The sequence below is a fragment of the Meleagris gallopavo genome, chromosome 1, assembly GCF_905368555.1.
Source record: "Meleagris gallopavo chromosome 1, MGAL_WU_HG_1.1, whole genome shotgun sequence".
Taxonomy (NCBI): domain Eukaryota; kingdom Metazoa; phylum Chordata; class Aves; order Galliformes; family Phasianidae; genus Meleagris; species Meleagris gallopavo.
This window is the reverse complement of record NC_139404.1, coordinates 69,893,391-69,913,080: the sequence shown is the minus strand read 5'-3', so window position 1 is coordinate 69,913,080 and position 19,690 is coordinate 69,893,391. Positions and strand designations below refer to the sequence as shown.

General features: G+C 37.1%; 1 protein-coding gene across 1 annotated transcript in view; it reads right to left on the bottom strand.

The window, feature by feature from the left end:
* Positions 1–1,128: 1,128 nt before the first annotated feature.
* FBLN1 (fibulin 1) overlaps positions 1,129–19,690 on the bottom strand; it is a 79,626-nt gene continuing 61,064 nt past the window's right edge. The window contains exon 17 of the mRNA XM_085233046.1: positions 1,129–2,310. Within this exon, the coding sequence (XP_085089172.1) occupies positions 2,171–2,310 (140 nt within the window). The 3' untranslated portion in view covers positions 1,129–2,170. The remainder of the gene's footprint in view (positions 2,311–19,690) is intronic.

Here is a 19,690-nt window from a genome sequence, read left to right as displayed (position 1 = left end):
GGATTAACATTCTCATATGACAACAAGACTATTTAAAAAGCTGGCTGCAATTCTTTAAGTGTTATTTGGGACACTGTAGGAGAACAGTTTTCCAAGAAGTAGCGGCAATCCTTTTTTTTTACCCTATTTTTACTCAAAAATGCAGAGAGAAGAAAGGGAGAGGTGTGTGGTGCTGTGTGGTTTCTCCTTTACAAAAATAAGTGTGTAAATTGGATTGTTCATCAGATTGATCCTAAAATTAGATTTCTGCTGTCCCAAATTTCTTTCCACTGCAAGTAAATACCATGTACAGAGGAAATAAAAGAAATAAAATTACAGTTTAGAAAATTAGATGGAAAGAGTTTTTGTATTTTTGGTACTAAAGGCTACTTAGTTCCCTACTCTGGCAAGAAAAAGAACTTGACAACATAGTTGGAGTCTTCCATCCTCTTCTTCTTGGAGCAGAAGATAATAAAACATTTTTTTATTTCCAATCTAAATCAGAATTACCTATGCTGGTAATCACTGAAATCAACTCTCACAATTTGGATTTTTCCAAAATCCCCTTAAGGTAACTAAATGATGAACACTACAAATACATCTGCTACAAACAGATCTGTTTCACAGCATTTTTCTACTCAAGTATAACAACGATTTAGTGAAATCGGACTGTACATGCAGCCACTGAAAATACTTACAATATATGCAGCAATATAAGTCATCCTAAAAAGCAGGTTTGGTATGGGGCTGAAATTCTCTGTAAGTGCAGGAAGGGAACCAAACACTGCCAAGAGGGTAATCTTTACTCAACACATATTTATGAAAATGTGTTATCATAAAATCTGAATTTATAGAATGACACAGCTGCAGGCAGAGAATTTTCCCTACCACAGAGAACTGCATGAAAGCTTCTGTATGTTCACAGTAAAGTTGTTGTGGTCATTTGCAGTAGATCAGAGTGGACTCTTTTAGTTTAACTTAAAAGTTCATTCAGCTCAATAGAATGATTCCCTTTAGCTTGAGGGGGTTTTGTATTAAGTTAAGAGGCAAATGCATAATATACACATATAATTAATTTCCTTACTGAGTATATATTTTTGTATATTATACTGTTTTTCTGGTAAACAGAAACCATAGCACACTTCTGAGTATTTCCCATTTGACTTTCTTTATTTTTTCATATCTTAACAAATGTGACAAATGAAACATGGAGCTAGTTATATTCTGTTCTGCAATAAAAATGATACATTACTTTGATGCCCAAAAAATTACATTAAAAATTCATTTATTTATGAATGTTTCATTGTATTAGTACATATGCCTTGATTTGGTGCGTAGGAGATGTATAGTTTAACATGCTCATCTGAATACCAATTTTAAAAAGGTGTCAGGATAGACAGGAGATATAGGTTTGAGTTTCCATGTATTGCTGAGTACAGTTGAGACTGGAATTTAAGCAACATTCATTACCCTTGTAACAAATAATTTCAGTGAGAGGTATTTGTTTAATTAGAATCAAACATAACTTTACAATCAAATAACAAGTAACAAAAAAAGTAATTTTTTAGTATGTGCAATAGCTTGTTAGTCTCCTACTATTTCTAATTCTTTTTGTACTTTCTCTTGTAACCATACCTGAATATGTAGACTAAACATTTCAGAAATGATTAGTAATTTGGGGTGTCCATTCAGAATTACTGTACTGGAGCCCAAAAGTGAGTATTTGGCACTTTCTGACAGCCTAACTCCTTCAAAGTAATTTATGTGGAGCTGAAATAACTAATCCTTACCGAACTTCTTCCATCCAAAGATACCATATATTCATCCCAGTGAACTCTGATATGTAGTTTGTTCCACATCCTCAGTCGCTCTGGTTATCAGGCCAATAGTTATGCAATAGCTAAGTCTGCATAAACATTTAGAAAAGTCCTAAATTCCATTAGGCAGTTGAGCACTTTCACACACTACTTATTTATACACACAACTAAATCAACTCACTTAATTTGCCCCACTCTATATCTAATCACCATAACCGCTTGTCATTTTGCTTAAACCAAGAAACAAATATTTAAAAATAACACAACAACAACAAAAAACTCTACTGGGTTTTACAAACAAGTATATGACATAGTAGTTTGTTGTAATGACTTAGGTTGGAGCAGCTTGCTTCTCTGGGACCTTAAAAGCTCTCTCAGAACCAGTACTCAGAGACAAAGATGTGAACATTGACAATGTTACGATGAGATACCACTCCACCCATGACGTAGTTCATCTCCAGTTTCAGGATGGCATGGAAAGGTCCAACAATGGGTCTCACTTGGCGCACCACGCCTGTTGGGACAGAGAGAGGTTGCTGAGATTAACGGGAATCAAATGGGCTTTTATGAGTTATATAGCCTGTTTTGTTTCTGCAAGAGAAAAGCTCCCCTTCACTTTCAATATAGCTGAAAGAAAATTACCAACAGGATCAGTAAATAGTTTTCAAGAAAACCTGCAATATAAGAATAAAATATAAAGTTTTGTCCAAAATCCCTTGCAGAAGTTTGAGAAATAGCACTAAAATGCTGCTAATGGCAGCATTCTGAAATTAGCTTAAATTTTATTTTTTACTCAGAGAAAAAAAGTCTGCATAATCAAGAAAAAATTCAAGTTGGACTCTGTTGAAAACTCAAGTGGACTCTGTTAAAAACACTAGTTATGTGATAGCAAATCTGATTGCAAAAAAAAATCAAAACTATTTCATGATAGTGAGTTTGTTAAGCAATGTATGGAAAGCATGGCAGATATAATATGCCCTGATAAAAGAAATTGATTTTTCTGAAAACGGTTTGTCTCACCAGTCTATAGTCAGATGAAATGATGAAATGAAGAAAGCAGGAAAATCTACTGAAAAAAAAAAAAGTTGGAAAGTAAAGTTGCTAATTTCAAATTTTGTGCTGTGGTGATAGTTGAAAGTATTGATGCTGCAGAAATGGCTCAACTTGCCATTTTCATTAGCAGTATTGATGATGAATATAATGTCACTAAAGAAATGGATTCTTTGATGCCACTGAAATATACAACTAAACCCTTGATTTGTATGAAGCAGCAAAAAAAAAAAAAAAAAAAAAAAAAAAAAGATTTTCTATATCCATTGTCAATCTATCTGATATAGCTACTGATGGTGCCACAGTGATGGTTGGGAAAAAGGAGGGACTTGTAAAATTAATAGAAAATGATGCAACTACCACTGGTAACCCACATTTTATGAAATATCACTGCATTAGAAATCAAGAAAAATTATGTGCAAAAGCTTTAAAAATGGATAATGTCATCAAAGCTGTGAATTTCATAAAGTCACGGGGACTGAATCACCTCTAATTCGAGGAGTTTATTATAAGTATGGCTGCATGAAAAGGAAAATTTGTGCCAGAAAGTGAAGATTAAGAATGGCTCACAGATTTATCATTTTTGGTGGACTTGTCCACTCATTTAAATGAGTTAATGTGAGTCTTCAATGTGAAAATCACCTTATCTGTGCTATGTTTCATACAACAACAGCATTTGAAATGAAACTTTTATCATGGCAAGGTGAAGTTATAGCAAATAATCTCAGTGTATTTTGATACACTGGCTAAACACAGTCTTGTGAACAATGAAAAATATACAGCCTTGTTTTTTATTTTGAGAAAGGAATTTAAAAAATCATCTTTTTTTTGTATTTTGCAACTCCATTTTCAGTCGAAATTACTTGCAAATTTTCACATGGATTCTATAGAGTTGGAATCAGATATTCAACTCAAAGAAACATTTGGTCATGTCTCTTAAACAGACTTTCATAAGACCTCTTTTAACAGAGAAGAATATCCCTTGCTTCACAGTCACGCCTTATTCATGTCATCACTTTTTGACACTACGTACATTTGTGAGCAGTTATTGCCAAGGATGAAGTACAGGAACAGTAATATTTCATCAAAACTCTCTGATGAACTCCTTGAGAACTCACCAGGCATGGCACCAACTTCCATTGAATCAGCCTAATGCATTAGTTTCAAAAAACAAAGTCAAACATCCCCTTAGTTTTATGTTTTTGTTGCTCCCTGGTTTTTATGTTTTAATAATAAACAAACAAACAAACAAACAAACAAACAAATAAGTTTTGTTACTTACATAGATAAGTTTATTGTATATTTTATATGTGGCCTGTGGCAATTCCTGTTCACTGAACGTGGCCCAGGGAAGCCAAAAGGTTAGACACCCAAGGTGTAGGGCAAGCCTTTCTGGGCCACAAGGGTGTATCAATGCCCTCGGGATCTTGACATGACATGGCTAAAATGAATAGCATTAAAGCTTTGGACCTACACAAAAGAAAGTCAGCAGGATTTTTGCCATAGACTCCAACTGGCTCAGGATCAGTCTGCAGGCATGTTCTCACTTCACATTTATTTTTGAGGCCTGCTGTTATTAGAGTGAGGAGCTACCAAACTCTACGTATCAGAAAAGGTCAAAATCCTGTGAATCTGAGGTAAGGCTGCAGGCAGCTGGAGCCTTGTGTAGACCCCTCCTCAGATGCTTCCTTCTGACAACAGACCTATCTGATGTGGTGTTGGATTCAGAAGGAAATGTGCAGTTTATGAAAGAGTTATTCAAGACATATTCTTTCTGCATGCTGGGGGTTATGTTTCACAAGCAGGCACACCAGAGCTTCCTGGAGTCCCATCCGAACTCCTACAGCACTCCCCAACAAACACACTGGCTTAAGATCTGATGGGAGAGATAAATGTTTGCTTATGTAGGCTGTCAGCACCTTTTTTCAAGGCAGTGATGACATTACAATTTTGTCTTGTTCAAATACCGACTAATATCTTCAGCATCCAGTAAAATTGCAAACTTTTCACCACTTTACTTTGCTTGCCTTATTTCACGAATATGCTTTTTAAGCATTCTTCCCCCCATAATTTAGATGTACATACTTACACACGCATACATATTAATATATATATACATTTTTTAGTTTTCTTGGCCACTCTCCTGCACCTTATAAAAATTACTGGGCTTGGCAGATGAAACATGGAAGAAGAAAAGCCTTGTTTAAATTGCCCTCCCTTTAGGGTAGCATTTAAAGCATTTTACTAACAACACATCACATTATTGCAGGCAACAATTTAACTGACAACCACGGAAACACATAGCTTTGGAATCACTCAATACTGGCAAGTTGTTTAACCCACACAGTTAAGGTCTAATGTAGCAATCACCAAGCATCAGATGACAAAGGCTGATGTTTCCATTTAGTAATCTTTTGGTAGTGCTCTACAAGTCCTTGCTCCACTTTGTCCAGAAGTGTGATATCAAATTGTGCTGTTTTTTTTTTTTTTTTTTTTTTTTCCCTGATGTGATACAATTCTACTCAAGCTGATCTATATTACAGTATAGCATTTATCCATACACTATTGACATGGCGCTCAAAGTAATGATTAACTTTCACAGTATTTGGATATTCTCTCTATTTTCCAGGTAGGATGCCATGATCCTTGGGGATTAGGTTTCTACATAGTTCTGCTGAAGTTTTAAAATCAAGCATATTGATAGTTTAAAAACTAAATGCTGCAGATGTAATGAATTTAAGGAATATGTAAGGAAACATGACCTGTCCCTAGAGGTGTTCAAGGCCAGATTGGATGGGGCCCTGGGCAACCTGGTCTAGTATTAAATGGGGAGGTTGGTGGCCCTGCTGTGGCAGGGGGTTGGAGAGTCATAATCCTTGAGGTCTCTTCCCACCTGGGCCATTTGTGATTCTGTGAAACAAAATATTATCGCAGTATTGATTTATGCATTACATTGTCCTAGACTGTCACTGACCTGAAATTCAGAACATTAGTGCAAAACAATTATTTCCCTTCCTCTCCTATTAAATAAAGAGGATGCTGTTTATCCTCTTCAGTTCATAATCTGATCCAAACTAACTCAATCTACAGGAAGTCCTACATGTCACAAGCCAGGTAGGTAGCTTTCCATCAGCTCCAATTTATTTGGTTTTGCTTTTTTGTTAACTGATCAGAGATGTTATTACTTGTCCCAAATTTTCATGGTTTGATGACCTCCTTTAGAAAACATTACAACCTTCTTTTTCTTGCACACTTTGTGCATACTGTAAATAAGATCTATGCCAATCCTTTCCATCTGCTGTCTTGTTTGAGCAACAGCTTCAGCCTGACATGCAGCAAGCTCTTGGATGTCACAATTACTTCTGCAGTGATTGTCACTCCACAGTCCAAACTTTAAAGCTCCGTAATTAACACATTGAGCTGTTCTCCTGCTCTGTCTTCTCCTTTTATGTATTGCATTTCAGCTTCGTCTAAGGCAAATGCATGTCACTTTTAATGAAGAGATTTTTCTTGTAAAGCATCGTGTAGTGAAGACATTACTCTGAATAATATGTAATATTTATTTTCAAGTGAAAATAATGACAGTATCTTAGAGATACCATCACTGGATTACTGAAGTTCTGCTTATCAAAGAATATGGGATAAATGAGACAGCGAGGTTAATATTGTTAATCTTCCTAAGCCTTTCAGCAGAATTTCTATTATTGTAATCAGATGACACAGGTATTCCTTGGCTTGTCCATACCTCTTTAAGATATCATTACACTTCTCTGCTTTGAAATATGTGGGACCCTCAGGCAATTCACCTCTGTGTCTGGTTTCTGCTTGTATTTTTGCATTATGCAGCCAATTTACTGAGAAGCTCCATTTTGAACTCAGAAGAAACACTGCTGTTTTATAACACATTAACCCATTCTGGATGACAAGTTCCTGTGTCATCACACATTAGCACTTGGTTTCCAGAAATCCTAACTCCTGGTTCTGATTTTTGCACTATTTCCTGCCCAATATGCCAAAAATCTTTAAAATACTTCCTTTTAAAACTTTACTTTACTTTTTTTTTCTTTTTTTTCTTCACTACTAACCAAAAAATCTGCAGCAATTACACTTGCACTGAATCTGGGTCATTGTGTTCCTTACACCATTTGCAGAACACTGCATTTGCATTTTCTCTAGAGAAAGCTCCTTTAACAGGATCTCCGTGGCTAGCCAGAAAGCAAAGCAGAAACAGTGAGCATGAAGCTTATTTTCATATTGCCACTAGAAAAGGTTGTTTGGGTTGGCAGAGAGAATTAATCACAATATGTTTTCTGTTCTGGAGGCAAAGATTTTCCACAGGGGAGATTCCTGATTCTATTCAAATGTTTGTATTTGTAATTACACAAGAACAGTGCAAATATAAATTGCATCCTTTCAAAAGTACTCTTCTTCAGAAAGAAATCCTCAGATCCCCCCACAAAATCAACTGGGGAAGTGTTAGAGGAGTGGGCAAGGGATCAGGGGCTGAAGGGAGAGGCAACGTGTGCAGCTGATGACTGGGGAGCTGTACTCGTTGGCTGCTGGAAGAGGGGATCTGCTGAAGTAAATCTCCTCTTGTCTTACCTCAGTATGTATATGCAGGCCTGCATTTTTGTGTATATATAAACAGTTCACACCACTGCCAAATCAAATGCTGTTCTTCCCAATAACCTGTGAGCTACTCTCTGGGAAGTACAATAAACACAGTTATCAAAAATGTTATCAATCCCCTCAACAAGACTGCAAGCCTTATGTTAAGGAACAAGCACAGATTCTCTTTTCTTTTTACCACCTTTCCATCTTTTTCTCTATATGCTGTGTTACAGGTACGCTGTTTTGTTCTGGTCATCACATGCTGAAGGCTGGTATTCTTTGTGCTCATAACACACACACAGTATCCTTCCCGTGATTCTTCTCAGATGGCAAATTAACAGACACAACTTTTACTATCAGTTGTATCTAAAGCATGACTCTTTTCTCATTAGTACAAAACTTCACGCTTGACATTACAGGCAATACTAATTTAGCCAACTTTTCTGGCAACAAATGATTTACTTAAGAAAAATTTCTAGTTTTTTTTTTTACATTGTTTACTTGTATGATTTGTGGTCAACTAAAAACTGACCACAAAATGACTGATCTTGGGATGGATGGTGTGAAAGTACTGAAGGAGCTTGAACTAGAGGAAAAAAAGAACCAATTTGCTTTTCTGAATCTCCATTCTGTACTGAACACATTAATCCAACCCTAAATAGAACAAAACACATCTTTTGGTTCATTTTGTTTTAAAATAAGCACAGTGTAAAAAGTTATCTAAAATAGCTAGGATGAGATTTTTGAAATACTATAGGTAGACAAACAAGTCTGAGCATATTTCGTTGTTCACTTTTCTTTCAAAATAACCACTCACAGCTAGTACTTTTTTTTTTTTTTTGTATTTGCATTTGCATTTGCATTTGCATTTGCATCTGCATCCTGGCATTGTATTATTAAAATCAACTTTCACAAAGCAGAATCTAACAACGCAATTGAGAGCTAGTCTTCATTCACTCTAATGAAAGTGGACATACTGACCATATTAATGGAAAAAAAGAATATTTTGCATTACTTGGAATTAACTGAAATTTAGTATATTAAATATGACATGAATTTGTGTGGAATATGGCTCCATTAGAAAATACAGTCATAGATGGCAAAGGTTCTAAGGACTGTGAAAGCTACAGAATCTCCCAGGATCCACATGGTAATTCTGTGTGTGGTGAAGCTTCACCAGGCTGATGCACAGCCTCTTTCATTGGGTCTATCGCTCTGAGATCCCCAGGCAATTCCTAATCAAGTACAAGCCAGTGAGACAAGCAGGAGAGCTGGACTGAAAATGTGAACAGGGTATAACGCTTAACAAGAGAAAGGCAGAAATACATACTAGAAGAAAAGAAAAAGAAAGAAAAAAAAATAAAAAGAAAGAGATTTCTCATGCAGAATGTGATGCTTTGGTAGCAATATATTCATTTCTATTCCAGAGATTATTAATGAGATAAATCATAAAATCTTATGTGAGATGCTTAAGAGCACAATGAAATCCATTTTCCCCCTATATTTCCTAATCTTCAGGGTATGAGACTACAGATGTGATTGTAAATGAAAGCTGAAGTCCATCACAATTTGTGGCCCTTTTGAAAAATATCACAGAAGTCTTCACAGAAAGAAAATGTGCTATTACATGGTGAGAGTTAGTGCTGTCTTTTTTGTTCAGATGGAACATCTCAGATGAATTACACCTACAAGAGAGACCATTTCTCTGCCTGTTTTCCTCGTCCTTGGAATGAACACTTAGAACATGAAACAGTTAACAATTGGGCTTCATAGTAACTTCCAAATAATCTCCACCTATGTTATGAAGTCCTATATCTGGCTGTTCCTAGATCTCTGTTTCCCCACAAGAAGCTCTCTGGTCTTTTTTACAGCTTTGTCAGACATGAATAGCCCTAGCTGCCACTATGCAGTAACTACCCTCTTCTAAGCAATGGATCTTCTGAATCTCGAAAGTAGCTTTCATAAGGTCTGCTAGCCCGTGTCAGGCTACAGGTATGTAAGACTGCATAGAAAGGAGGGATGTAGGCTATCCTCTAATTTTAGCAGACTTCTTTAAGTCTACAAAAATGAAGCATTGCAGCCTCCTGGAATTTAAGGCTATTGTATGGCTGTTAAAGGAAACTAGCCTCAAACATCTGCACAGTAGTTGTAATGTGCAATGAACTTTTTGTAGGTGAAAAGCATGCTTATGAGCTTCCCTTAAGCAATACAAGAAGGCTGATCTCCTCATGTTAATGCAAGATCCTGAACTATAATTTGAAATTTGCTTTTATCCTCAAGGCCTCTCGCTTTATACTGCTGGCCAAGATTTTCAAAATTAAGAGTAACATCTCAGATGCATCAGTGTTACTTAACAGCCTAGTCATCGTTTCAGAAGAGATGTTCAGGCAATTAGGAAGTTTATGGTTAGGGAAATGAATATTGCAGTGGCTATTTTAAAAAGCAGTGGTGATAGGATCATTCCAGAAATGAGCAGAAAAAAAATCCAGCCATGAGTAAATACTTCTTTGGATCAAACCACAGACAACACAGACAAGTTGCAGGTTAGGCTTGAATACTAGACTATATCAGTCTACAACATGTAAAAACATATCTACTGTGTGAAGCAAAAACTATACAGGTCAATTTTTTATTTTTATTTTTATTTTTTTGGCTCTGTAGACCTCAATTCAAAGAATATATGTTGAGATTTATAAGGAAAGGGTTATTTCTTCTTCATATTCATTACAAACACACAAACTTCATCAATAAGGCTGAAAAACAACTGACAGACTGGCTGCAAACAGAAAACATATGGTTTAAGCTATTTTATCCATTTTTTTTTCTGTCAAAATATTTAAAGCTCTGCATGAATTAAAGCTTAAATTCCATTCCTAGTAGCTTCTCTTTATTCTAAAAGGTTGTGTCAATGTAATGCTTTCCAATCCTTAAATTACTTCTGTCAGCTAGTTACTGGAGTAGTTACCGACTCCTATACCATGCCTGAGTAGAAGATAAGTGAACATCCTCTTGGATAATTCCTTGATATTGGAAAATTCCTTGATTCCTTGATAATTCCAACTTGAAAATCTAACACTTCAAATGTCGCACATTAGGGAATGTCTTACTGCATTTCATAGAGTAAATGCTACAAAATGTTTCTGTAGCAATCCAGTCTTGTCATGGTTTCAACAACACCACAGTCAAAATAACAGAGTAGCTGAGAATGGAAGACACTTCTGAAGACTCTCTCCTACAATTTCTTTCTCAAAGCAGTCACCTACAGCATGTTTCTCGCATGGAAACTTCAAGACACAACTTGTTCAAGTGTTCAACTACCTTCATAGTAATAAAAAAAAATAAAAAAAATAATAAAAGGATTTTTGAATTTTTTCTTATATGTTAATGGAAATTATAGTATTTCCATTTATACCCTTTGACTTGCCATTTCATTGACACTACAGTGAAGACTCTAACTCTACCTTCCTTATTCCCCTCATCACATCAATAAGATTCTCCCTGAGCCTTCTCTTGTTCAGACAAGACAGTTCCAGTTTTCAGAGTTTCCTCATACAGCAGATGCTCCAGTGCCTTGATCCTCTTCAGCACATATTTCTGGATTATACCCACATCTGTCTTGTACTAGGAAGGGCAGAACAGGACACAGCACTTCAGATGTGTCTTAACAGAGAAGAGGATCACCTCCTTTAATCAATCTGCTGACAACACCATTCCTAATGCGGACCAGGAGGCTATTGCCTGCCTTTGACTCATGATCAACAGAGTGTCCACCAAGACACAAAGATCTTTTTCTCCAGAGCTACTTTCCAGCTTGTCAGCCTCCAGTGTGTGCTAGAGTATGAAATTAATCCTGCCCAGGGAAAAAACTTTGCACTTCCTTTTACTGAACTTCATGAGATTCCTATTAGCCTGTTTTCCCCAACTTGCAAAGGCCTCTCTGGGCAGTAGCCCAAATCTTTGGCATATCAGCCACTCCTACAATTTTGTGTTCTCTTCAAACCTCTTAAGGTGCACACTTTACCCTTCATCCAGGTCACTAACGAAGATGTTAAACAGTATTGGTTGATCCCTCAGATACACCACTAGTGACTGGCTGCCAGCTGGATTTTATGCTGCTGTTCACAACGCTCTAAGCCTTGTAGTTTAGCTCTTTTTCTCTTAGTGAGACCACCTCACTATCCATATATCTAGTCCACATTTCCTCAGGTTGCCTATGAAGTTGTTGAAGGAGATAGTGTTCAAAGCCTTGCTAAAGTTTTTAAAGCAACATCTGCTCTCTTCCTCTCTTTCACTAATCCAATAATCTCTGTGTAGACGGCTTGTAGGTTGGTCAGGAATTGTTTTCCCTTCATAAACACTTGCTGACTACTCCCGGTTACCTTCTTGTCCTCAGTATATTTGAAAATAGTTTCCACGTGGACTTGCTCCATCACCTTCCCAGAGATTGAGGTGAGGCTGACTGAGCTGTAGTTCCACAGAACCTCCTCTTGCCATTCTAGAAGATTGAAGTGATATTTGCTCTCTTCCAGTCCTCAGGAACTGCTGATCACCACAGTCTTTTAAAAACAGTTGAGGATGGTTTTGCAATGACATCAATCAGTTCCTTCAGTATTTGTGCGCATACCTCAACAGGTCTCACAGACCTTTTGGTAAGTCTAGTTCGTTTGAATGCTCCCTATCATAATCCCCCTTCAGTAAGGACAAGGGTTTCTTGCTACAAACCTTCCAATTGTTCTGAGAGTCTTATGACTCCTGAAGACCAGTTTTATCAGTAAAGAATGAGAAAAGAAAGTGTTGAATACCTAAACTTTCCCTGTGTCTTTTGTCACAAGATCTCCTGTCCTAACTGGGGCAGTCTTCATTTTACTACTGATGTACTTGTAGAAGCCCTTCTTGTTGCACTTCAGCGCAGAAGGCTGTGCCTCTGTAGGCAGTCTTACAAGCAGTATGTTCCTCCACTCCCCTAGTTCATGACTGTGCCTAAAGGCACAATCTAGCTGTCAAATTGCAGGTATTTCCCAGTCCACCAGATGTCTGCTGACTTCAGAAGGTTAATGCACACCTTAGATTCCTCCATCTTTCAAAAGCTTAACAGTCCTTTTCATTTTTTTTTATCACTTGTGTGTGTGTGTGTGTGTGTGTGAAAGCTATCTATATTTCTCTCAATTATTTGTGACAATAACAATGTAGACTCCTGCTACGTGGCATTCTATAGCTTTCTATATAATCTGCTTTATTAATAAGTGGCTGTTCTTTGGAAAATGAAATATTTCATGGTAATCATCACTGCAGGCATCAAACCATACACAGAAAAATAGCTCTGAAGATATCATTAATTCTGGAACTGTCACACCTGACAAACATAAATACGGTTAAAGGATTCAGAAAACTCATTAATCAAAGTGCTAGTACTGAAATAGATTTCCTCTTGCTTTGAAGTGTATTGCCCTCACAACATTGTGAATTAGACCTTCATTCAAGTTTGATGGTGAGCATTTCATAAAAGAATGGATTAGGAGAATGAAGTTTAGAGCTCAGCGTTTTCAAGGTTTCCATGCTAATGCAGAATTGCTTCATAGGATTGTAACTGCTGTACAAACCTCTGCTGAAGTATCTGGGACAAGATTTTGAAAAACATGTGCTTTTGAAACACTGTCTTCCCAGATCTTTGTTCAAATTCCTATCAACTGTTGAGAAAACAAGTGCTTATAAAATGGTACAGAAGTAAGTTTGGAGATGTACAATTACATTTTCATAAGCTACATTTCTTTGTTGGTTTAAGATAAAAAACAGTACAGTCCTATATCCTCCACCCCTTCTCTTGGATCAATACTTGAAAGATAAACAAAAATGAAATTTGCTATAGAAGCACTAGTGCTGATAGAAGGGAAAAGGCCAGAGTATTTTTGCAAATGTAGACTGGAGATTTCCCTTTTGAGCATCAACAGAACTCCAGATCCCTTAATACAACATCAGTTTTTCCCACTAGGGAACAAAAGGGCAACAGCAGTTCAGGATTTGAAACAGTGAATATCGCACCAATAGCATGAATGTGACTCCTAATGATGTGGGTCAGTTGGCACAGCATTGACTGTAGTGGCACATTATTTCTGAATCAAGCAAAATGTCTGTCCTCAGGTCCATTCAGAAGTTTGACAGCATAGCTGAGAGACATACTGGATCCTTTTCCAAAAGATGTAAAGGAGTATCAGATTTAGAGGAAGACACCCCTCAGAAAAGAAGAACATGTAACTTTGATGGATATTGCTCACATGCCTAATATGTACACAGAGTCTCTTGGACAGAGTGATCACTTAGGAACTGTGTAAAGACAAAGTTCTCATTTAAAATCTGATCTAATAATTGTGTCTAACACTCTACAGGTACTCATGATCTCTGAAATTCTCACCTACAGTACAGGTCTTCCTTTAGCTTAGCTTAAATTTTTTACCTGCTTCTGTTTTTTGCCTTTCATTTTATCTCTGAATAAAGGAAAATGAAGAATGAAATTACAGTAAATGAGTTGCATTTCAGCTTGTACCTAAGAAAACAGGATCTTTTTGATTAGCCTTCTTCAACAGATTAGAAATTTGGGATTCAATTTATTATAAATTGTATCCTTTAACTACTCAACAAAGTTGTTTCATTAACACTTGGGCTTCTCTAGAACGCCTTGATTGCTGAAATGCACCAAATAAAGAGGCAATAAAGAGGCCTCATGGTATTAATATATTTTTGGCCAGAAACAAATGGTAAATGTTTTCAAAGCTATTATCTGTCATGTTGGATCACATGGAGCCTTGGTATTATGAAAGAATTAAAAACAACCTTTGATTTTACTGAGGTTTGGCTAGATTACAAATACTATGATCTTTATTAAGGATACCAAATAACTTCAGAGAGATGCGTTCTTAACTTGGTTTGGCAAACTTAGAGTGCTTTTAGATCTCTGGTTTGCCTTCCAGCCAAAACTTGCAATGGCTTTTAATGTTGACAATGCTGTGAAATCACTCACGCCTAAAATGCAATAACTGTACTTGAGGTAGTCTCATTAAAAAATAGTTTCCACCATAAATATTTTAATCCTTCCTATTCCTCCTTGGAGAATGCATCACACTTTGCGTAGTATAAGAATCTTATGTATTACAAAACAGGTGGAAAAACGTCAAGGCTGAATTGGAAATCAGACTTTGAAATCATTCAAAATTACACATATCAGCTTCCTGATATTTTATTTCCACAGTCCTTTTTACTTGAGACTTAATGTCCATCACAGTAATATCTAAGTGCTTAACATGCATGTAGTTAGTAAGGGAGAGTGGCTGAGTTTACCCAACCTCATCCCACTACTAAGTTATTCAGTTTCAGCCAAGTTTTGATACAGTAGTATAACCATGACACCTGGGCAATTAATTTTTGTAACCCTAAACATTTCTTGGCAAAGAGTCACATTATGGCATACAGCATGCTATAGGCTCTGTGATTCAATCTATCAAGGAAGAAAATGTACCTAATCCTGAGGATTTGCCATGAAGGCCTTTAGATAGCTACTCAGTCATCGCGTAGAGGCAACAGCTCTGCTGGCATTATTTGCAGAATTTTTGATGAAAGATAATTTCTGAATGTTAATGTGGATTAATTCCTGACTAAATTCACAAAATAAGGCTGAAATAAGAGGTCACCACGACATTTGACCCCTTTAAAAATAAAATCATTCTTTTTATATGTGCCGTGCATTTTTGCATCATGTAGGGAAAGATTTACGATATACTTTGAGTTTCTTATCTTCTATCTCCAGCTTTTATAGGGTGTAGGAACTACTGCAAGAATGAAATTCCTAGTATGAATACACAAACTCAGGAGCAGCAGCTAAAGTAGCTTAATGTGCTAAACAAATATTTCACACTTGGAGATCCTCAGAAAAGCAGGTTTTCCAGTACTCTTTAAACTAGGTCAAAGCAAGAGGAATTCTATAGTATGTTTCTTGGTGTACTGGATTACAAATGTGCCTTTATTCACTCATTCATATAATATTTCTGCCCAGAGTTTGAAATTAATACCAAAAAATGCACGCTACGCAATGTGAGCCAACAACCTTCAGCAGTCCCTTTAGCTCTTCTCTGACTCAATCACTTTCTCTCCCAAGCTGGCAGGGTTTATGCTTCATGCAGCAGCTCACAAAACTTTGTCAGAGTTGCAGTATTATTTATTTGTCCGGATTATGAAAACTGCAATCAAAGGAGGTCTGGATTAATGCTTTTGTAATACATTACATCTTCCTACCCAAGGGATGAAATAAATATTGATCACGGAAAAGTGGGATTAACCAGATACTTGCAACGTACTGGGGCAAAATCTGGCACTAGGAATGACATTTTGTTCCAGCATGAGACTCATTCTCACCAGAAAAGAACTTTCAGCAATTCTCAGATGTGAAATGAAAATTCACCTCCTGCTAGAGATGCCTATTTGCCTCCAGAAGAGCTCTGCAGCCTACCATTTTTTCTGGAGGGAAGGGAGGGTTTTGAGAGATCTGACTAGAGCACAGTGCAGTCAGCAGCATCCGAGAAGGGCAGGTTCAGGCAATAAATCTAGGATCCCATTTACCAAATAGCTTCTGGGCACCCAAGTTGCAAATGTGTAGCTACTAATTTTGAGAGGGCAAGCTGGTATAGAAAAAAACTTGCAAGATATTCTGTGCAGAGGGGCTCCTATTGTGAAAGGGGCAAGCCTGGCTACAATTAGAACAAAAATACTGAAAGGGCTTGTGTCTTTTTTAACGTAAGGCTGCAAGAGCCTGTCTAAAAACCTGCTGAATTATGTCACTGCTCTGTGTGCTATTTGTGAATGACTGGACAGCATCGTTTTTGTATTGCCAGACACCATTGTTGTTTCATGCTAATGACATTATAGTCATGACAAAAGTTGACTATTGTTGCTTACTTTCCAGTAAGAGTATCCACAAGGGAAGATAACGTATGTGCTGAAATCCTCGCCCCTGCAAACACTGGATCTCTCCTGGACACTCCGGCCCTGCCTTCGCCTGGGCTCAATTTCAGCGCATCAAAGCAGCTGTAGGTGAGTTGCTACTTTCAGCATTACTTCCCTGCCAGAAAGCCCAAATCAGTTCAAGGATCTCATTATGCTAAATACTGTACAAAGGCACAGTAAGAGCCAGCCAGCTTCTGGCTGAAAGGTAAAGAGAGCAGAGAAACAGCATACAGGAGCAGAGAGAAATGTGAAGGCACTTGCCTGGCACTTCAGAGTGTTCCCTGACAAAGGTCAGAACCCATGTTTAGTAGCCCAGTGACTGAATTTAACAGGCCACACAAACATGCACGTGCTGACTGTGAAAACACTTTCTGTAACTGGGAATGGACAAATTGCTTGTGAGATACTGTGTCTTTGAGCTAAGGGCAGGTTTGCCCGAAAGGAAAAATAGTGTTCAGTTTCCTCCTTTCACTTCCAACCAGTATGGGATCCTGCAAGCACAGTTACATTTGCCATCTATTTTGGTTTACCTTAGGCTCATTTTTAAAATGTTTCTGTCCAGACTCTGGAATATATTAGAGGATCATGGTATCGTAGTAAAAATTAGACTACCAATAAATCCAGTGTTGTAACACCAATAGTTAAGACACTCTCTGTAATGGTTCAACAGTAACATTATGAGCTATTGCAAATGGAAAAGAGCCTGGAAAGGGGACAGAGTTCAGCAGTGGAACCCTTGCAAATGTAAGTGACATCATTGTCTCTTGCTATTTGGTGGCAGAAGAAGAATTTAAATGATAGGAACTATGTAAATTAAACTTCCTCAAATAATTGCTTTAAGTAAACCATCAAACAGATCCTAGATCTCATTGCAAGCTGAAAAACATACTCAGTAGCACAATATAAATGATACCTCCAGTAACAGTATGATTTGAAAAATATGAATGCATGTATACACCAATCACAATAGAGAGCAGTAGTGCATATCTGTAAAATTATAAGCAACTGATGATATCAGCACATTCAAGCACCAGCACAACACCCCTGGGAAGCTCTCCTAATTGTATTGGCTCTGGATTTTGCTAAGAATAGTATCATTCTGCTTAACAAGCAAAAAAATATAGGCTTATGTTGCCATCAAATGTGGTGGGGAAGATTTCATCCTGCCAACAGTACTTTTAGTTGTATTAAGAAATTTTAAAACTTTCCTAATGTTTACCAGACTACAAGGTGGTATTACAGTCACCTAAGGAAATGAATGCATAGCTGAGGGCAAAAATGTTTTATAGTATCTGATAATACCTTAGGCCTTAATAGGACATTTTTGTACAGGTTGAAAATGCATTCTTCATTTTTCACTGACAGCTGGTTAAAGGAGGAATGCAGTGAGAAGTCTATAAAAGCTTTAAAAAAAAACAACAAAACTGGATAGGTCTGAGCTTCTTTTTTTCTCCCACCCATGCTAACAAGCGATGTGCAGTTGTTAACTTCAAGTTGAATCTTTTGGATTCAGTGGCCCCTTGGCCTGTAACTACACCAGGCAACAGAGAGTTTAGCACTTTTGGTACAAGGAAAGAAAGGAGTCTGGCATTCTAATACAACTGGGTAGAAATATTGGAGGTAACTGTTTGTACAATTCTTTTTTTTTTCTTTCTTTTTTTCTTTCCAAGTTGTATGAAGTCTATGTACTGCCACCCCAGTAGGCTGGCTTTTGTTCCCTCTGTTCCATTGGAAGATACTTTCTGTTCCATTGGAAGCTACTTTCAGTAGGGCAGAATAGCTAGTTGTTGTAGTCAGTGCTTACTTCTTTTGGCTCCTCTGCTACTGCTGGTCATTGATTCCCGTTTGATATATTTTCTTTCTTTCACTTTGCAATAGTGACCTTGTCTCGTTCATCTCCTACCTTGGTGGTGGCTCCTCCTACAATTCTTTCGGGAAAGCTTGTACTTTCTTCTTCTAACCTAAATCCTTCCTTTGTTTCCAGTGCTCTTTTTCCTTCCTCACAACCTGCTCCTACACTTCTCCTATGACCTCAGCTCCCATCTCTCCATCAGCAAATCACAAACCAAACTGATCAGTCATTTTCCATCCAATCCTACATATTTCTCAGCTTCTTTTACATCTTCTCTTTGATGGCTCAGTGTCAACTTAATGGAATAATGACTAAAACTGATGATCTGACTCTCTTCAGGCCATAATTTTCTGTCAATGCCATTGTCCTCGTTTTCCTTCTGAAAATCCATCTTTCACAGATCCTCATTCTCTCTAAGCATTTTTCCAAAAGAAAGCTGCATGTTTTCATTTTTTAAAATGTCATACTTTTAAGACCATATTGCTCATTTCCACAGACACAAACACGGCTTAAATGCAGCTACTCCTATAGAGGTTTTCTATGTTTACTCTTGTAGAAAATGGTGATCTAATGGTGACCTACTTTCCATTATAAGATAAAATCACTTTGATATTCTGATAATTTCTCCTGAAATATTACAACAGAATGAAACATGAACATTAGTATTTTTACACGTGCATCTGTGACATATTATCAGGGTATATATATTCTTTCCTCTGTATTTTGAGAAGCAAAGAAAAGAACCTGAACAGATTCAAGAGGAATATGTCCATTAGTGGTCATTAAGAAGTTCATATGTGCTCTCCCAGAAATCAGAAGCATACAAACTGATGATTAGAACAGTTGAGTCATTATTTTTGGAGAAAAATTCCTCAGTGCTCATTTGTTACAACATTGGATGATGGATACTCAGCTAGTTTGCATTTGCTCTGCTAAATTCCGTATTTTACATTCTCATAGTTTTTACATTCTTTTAATTTAATGGGATAACCAATAAATCTTTCTGATATCACCTACAACTTTCCTCTTATTCCATCATTATACAAAATCTTCCCCTTTCCTTATAAAAGGAATTTAGCATAGTTAATTCCTGTAGACTAGGATGCAGTCTTATTTATTTGTCTAGCAAACTTCTACAGGAACACATAACATTCTGATTATTATTAACAAGAAAAGTGATATTATGATGGGAACAGCAGAACTGCTGATGGCAGAATTATTTGCAATCCTAATTTCACCAGACAACCTGCTGTCCTGAGCCCCTAGCCCTCCAGGGGCAGGGCTTAATTTTTCTTTTCTAATTCTGCTGCAGGCAGTTTACTTTGCAGCTTCCATCCATTAATCTTGAAGTACTTCTACATAGAGGAATTAATTAAGATTCTTACATACA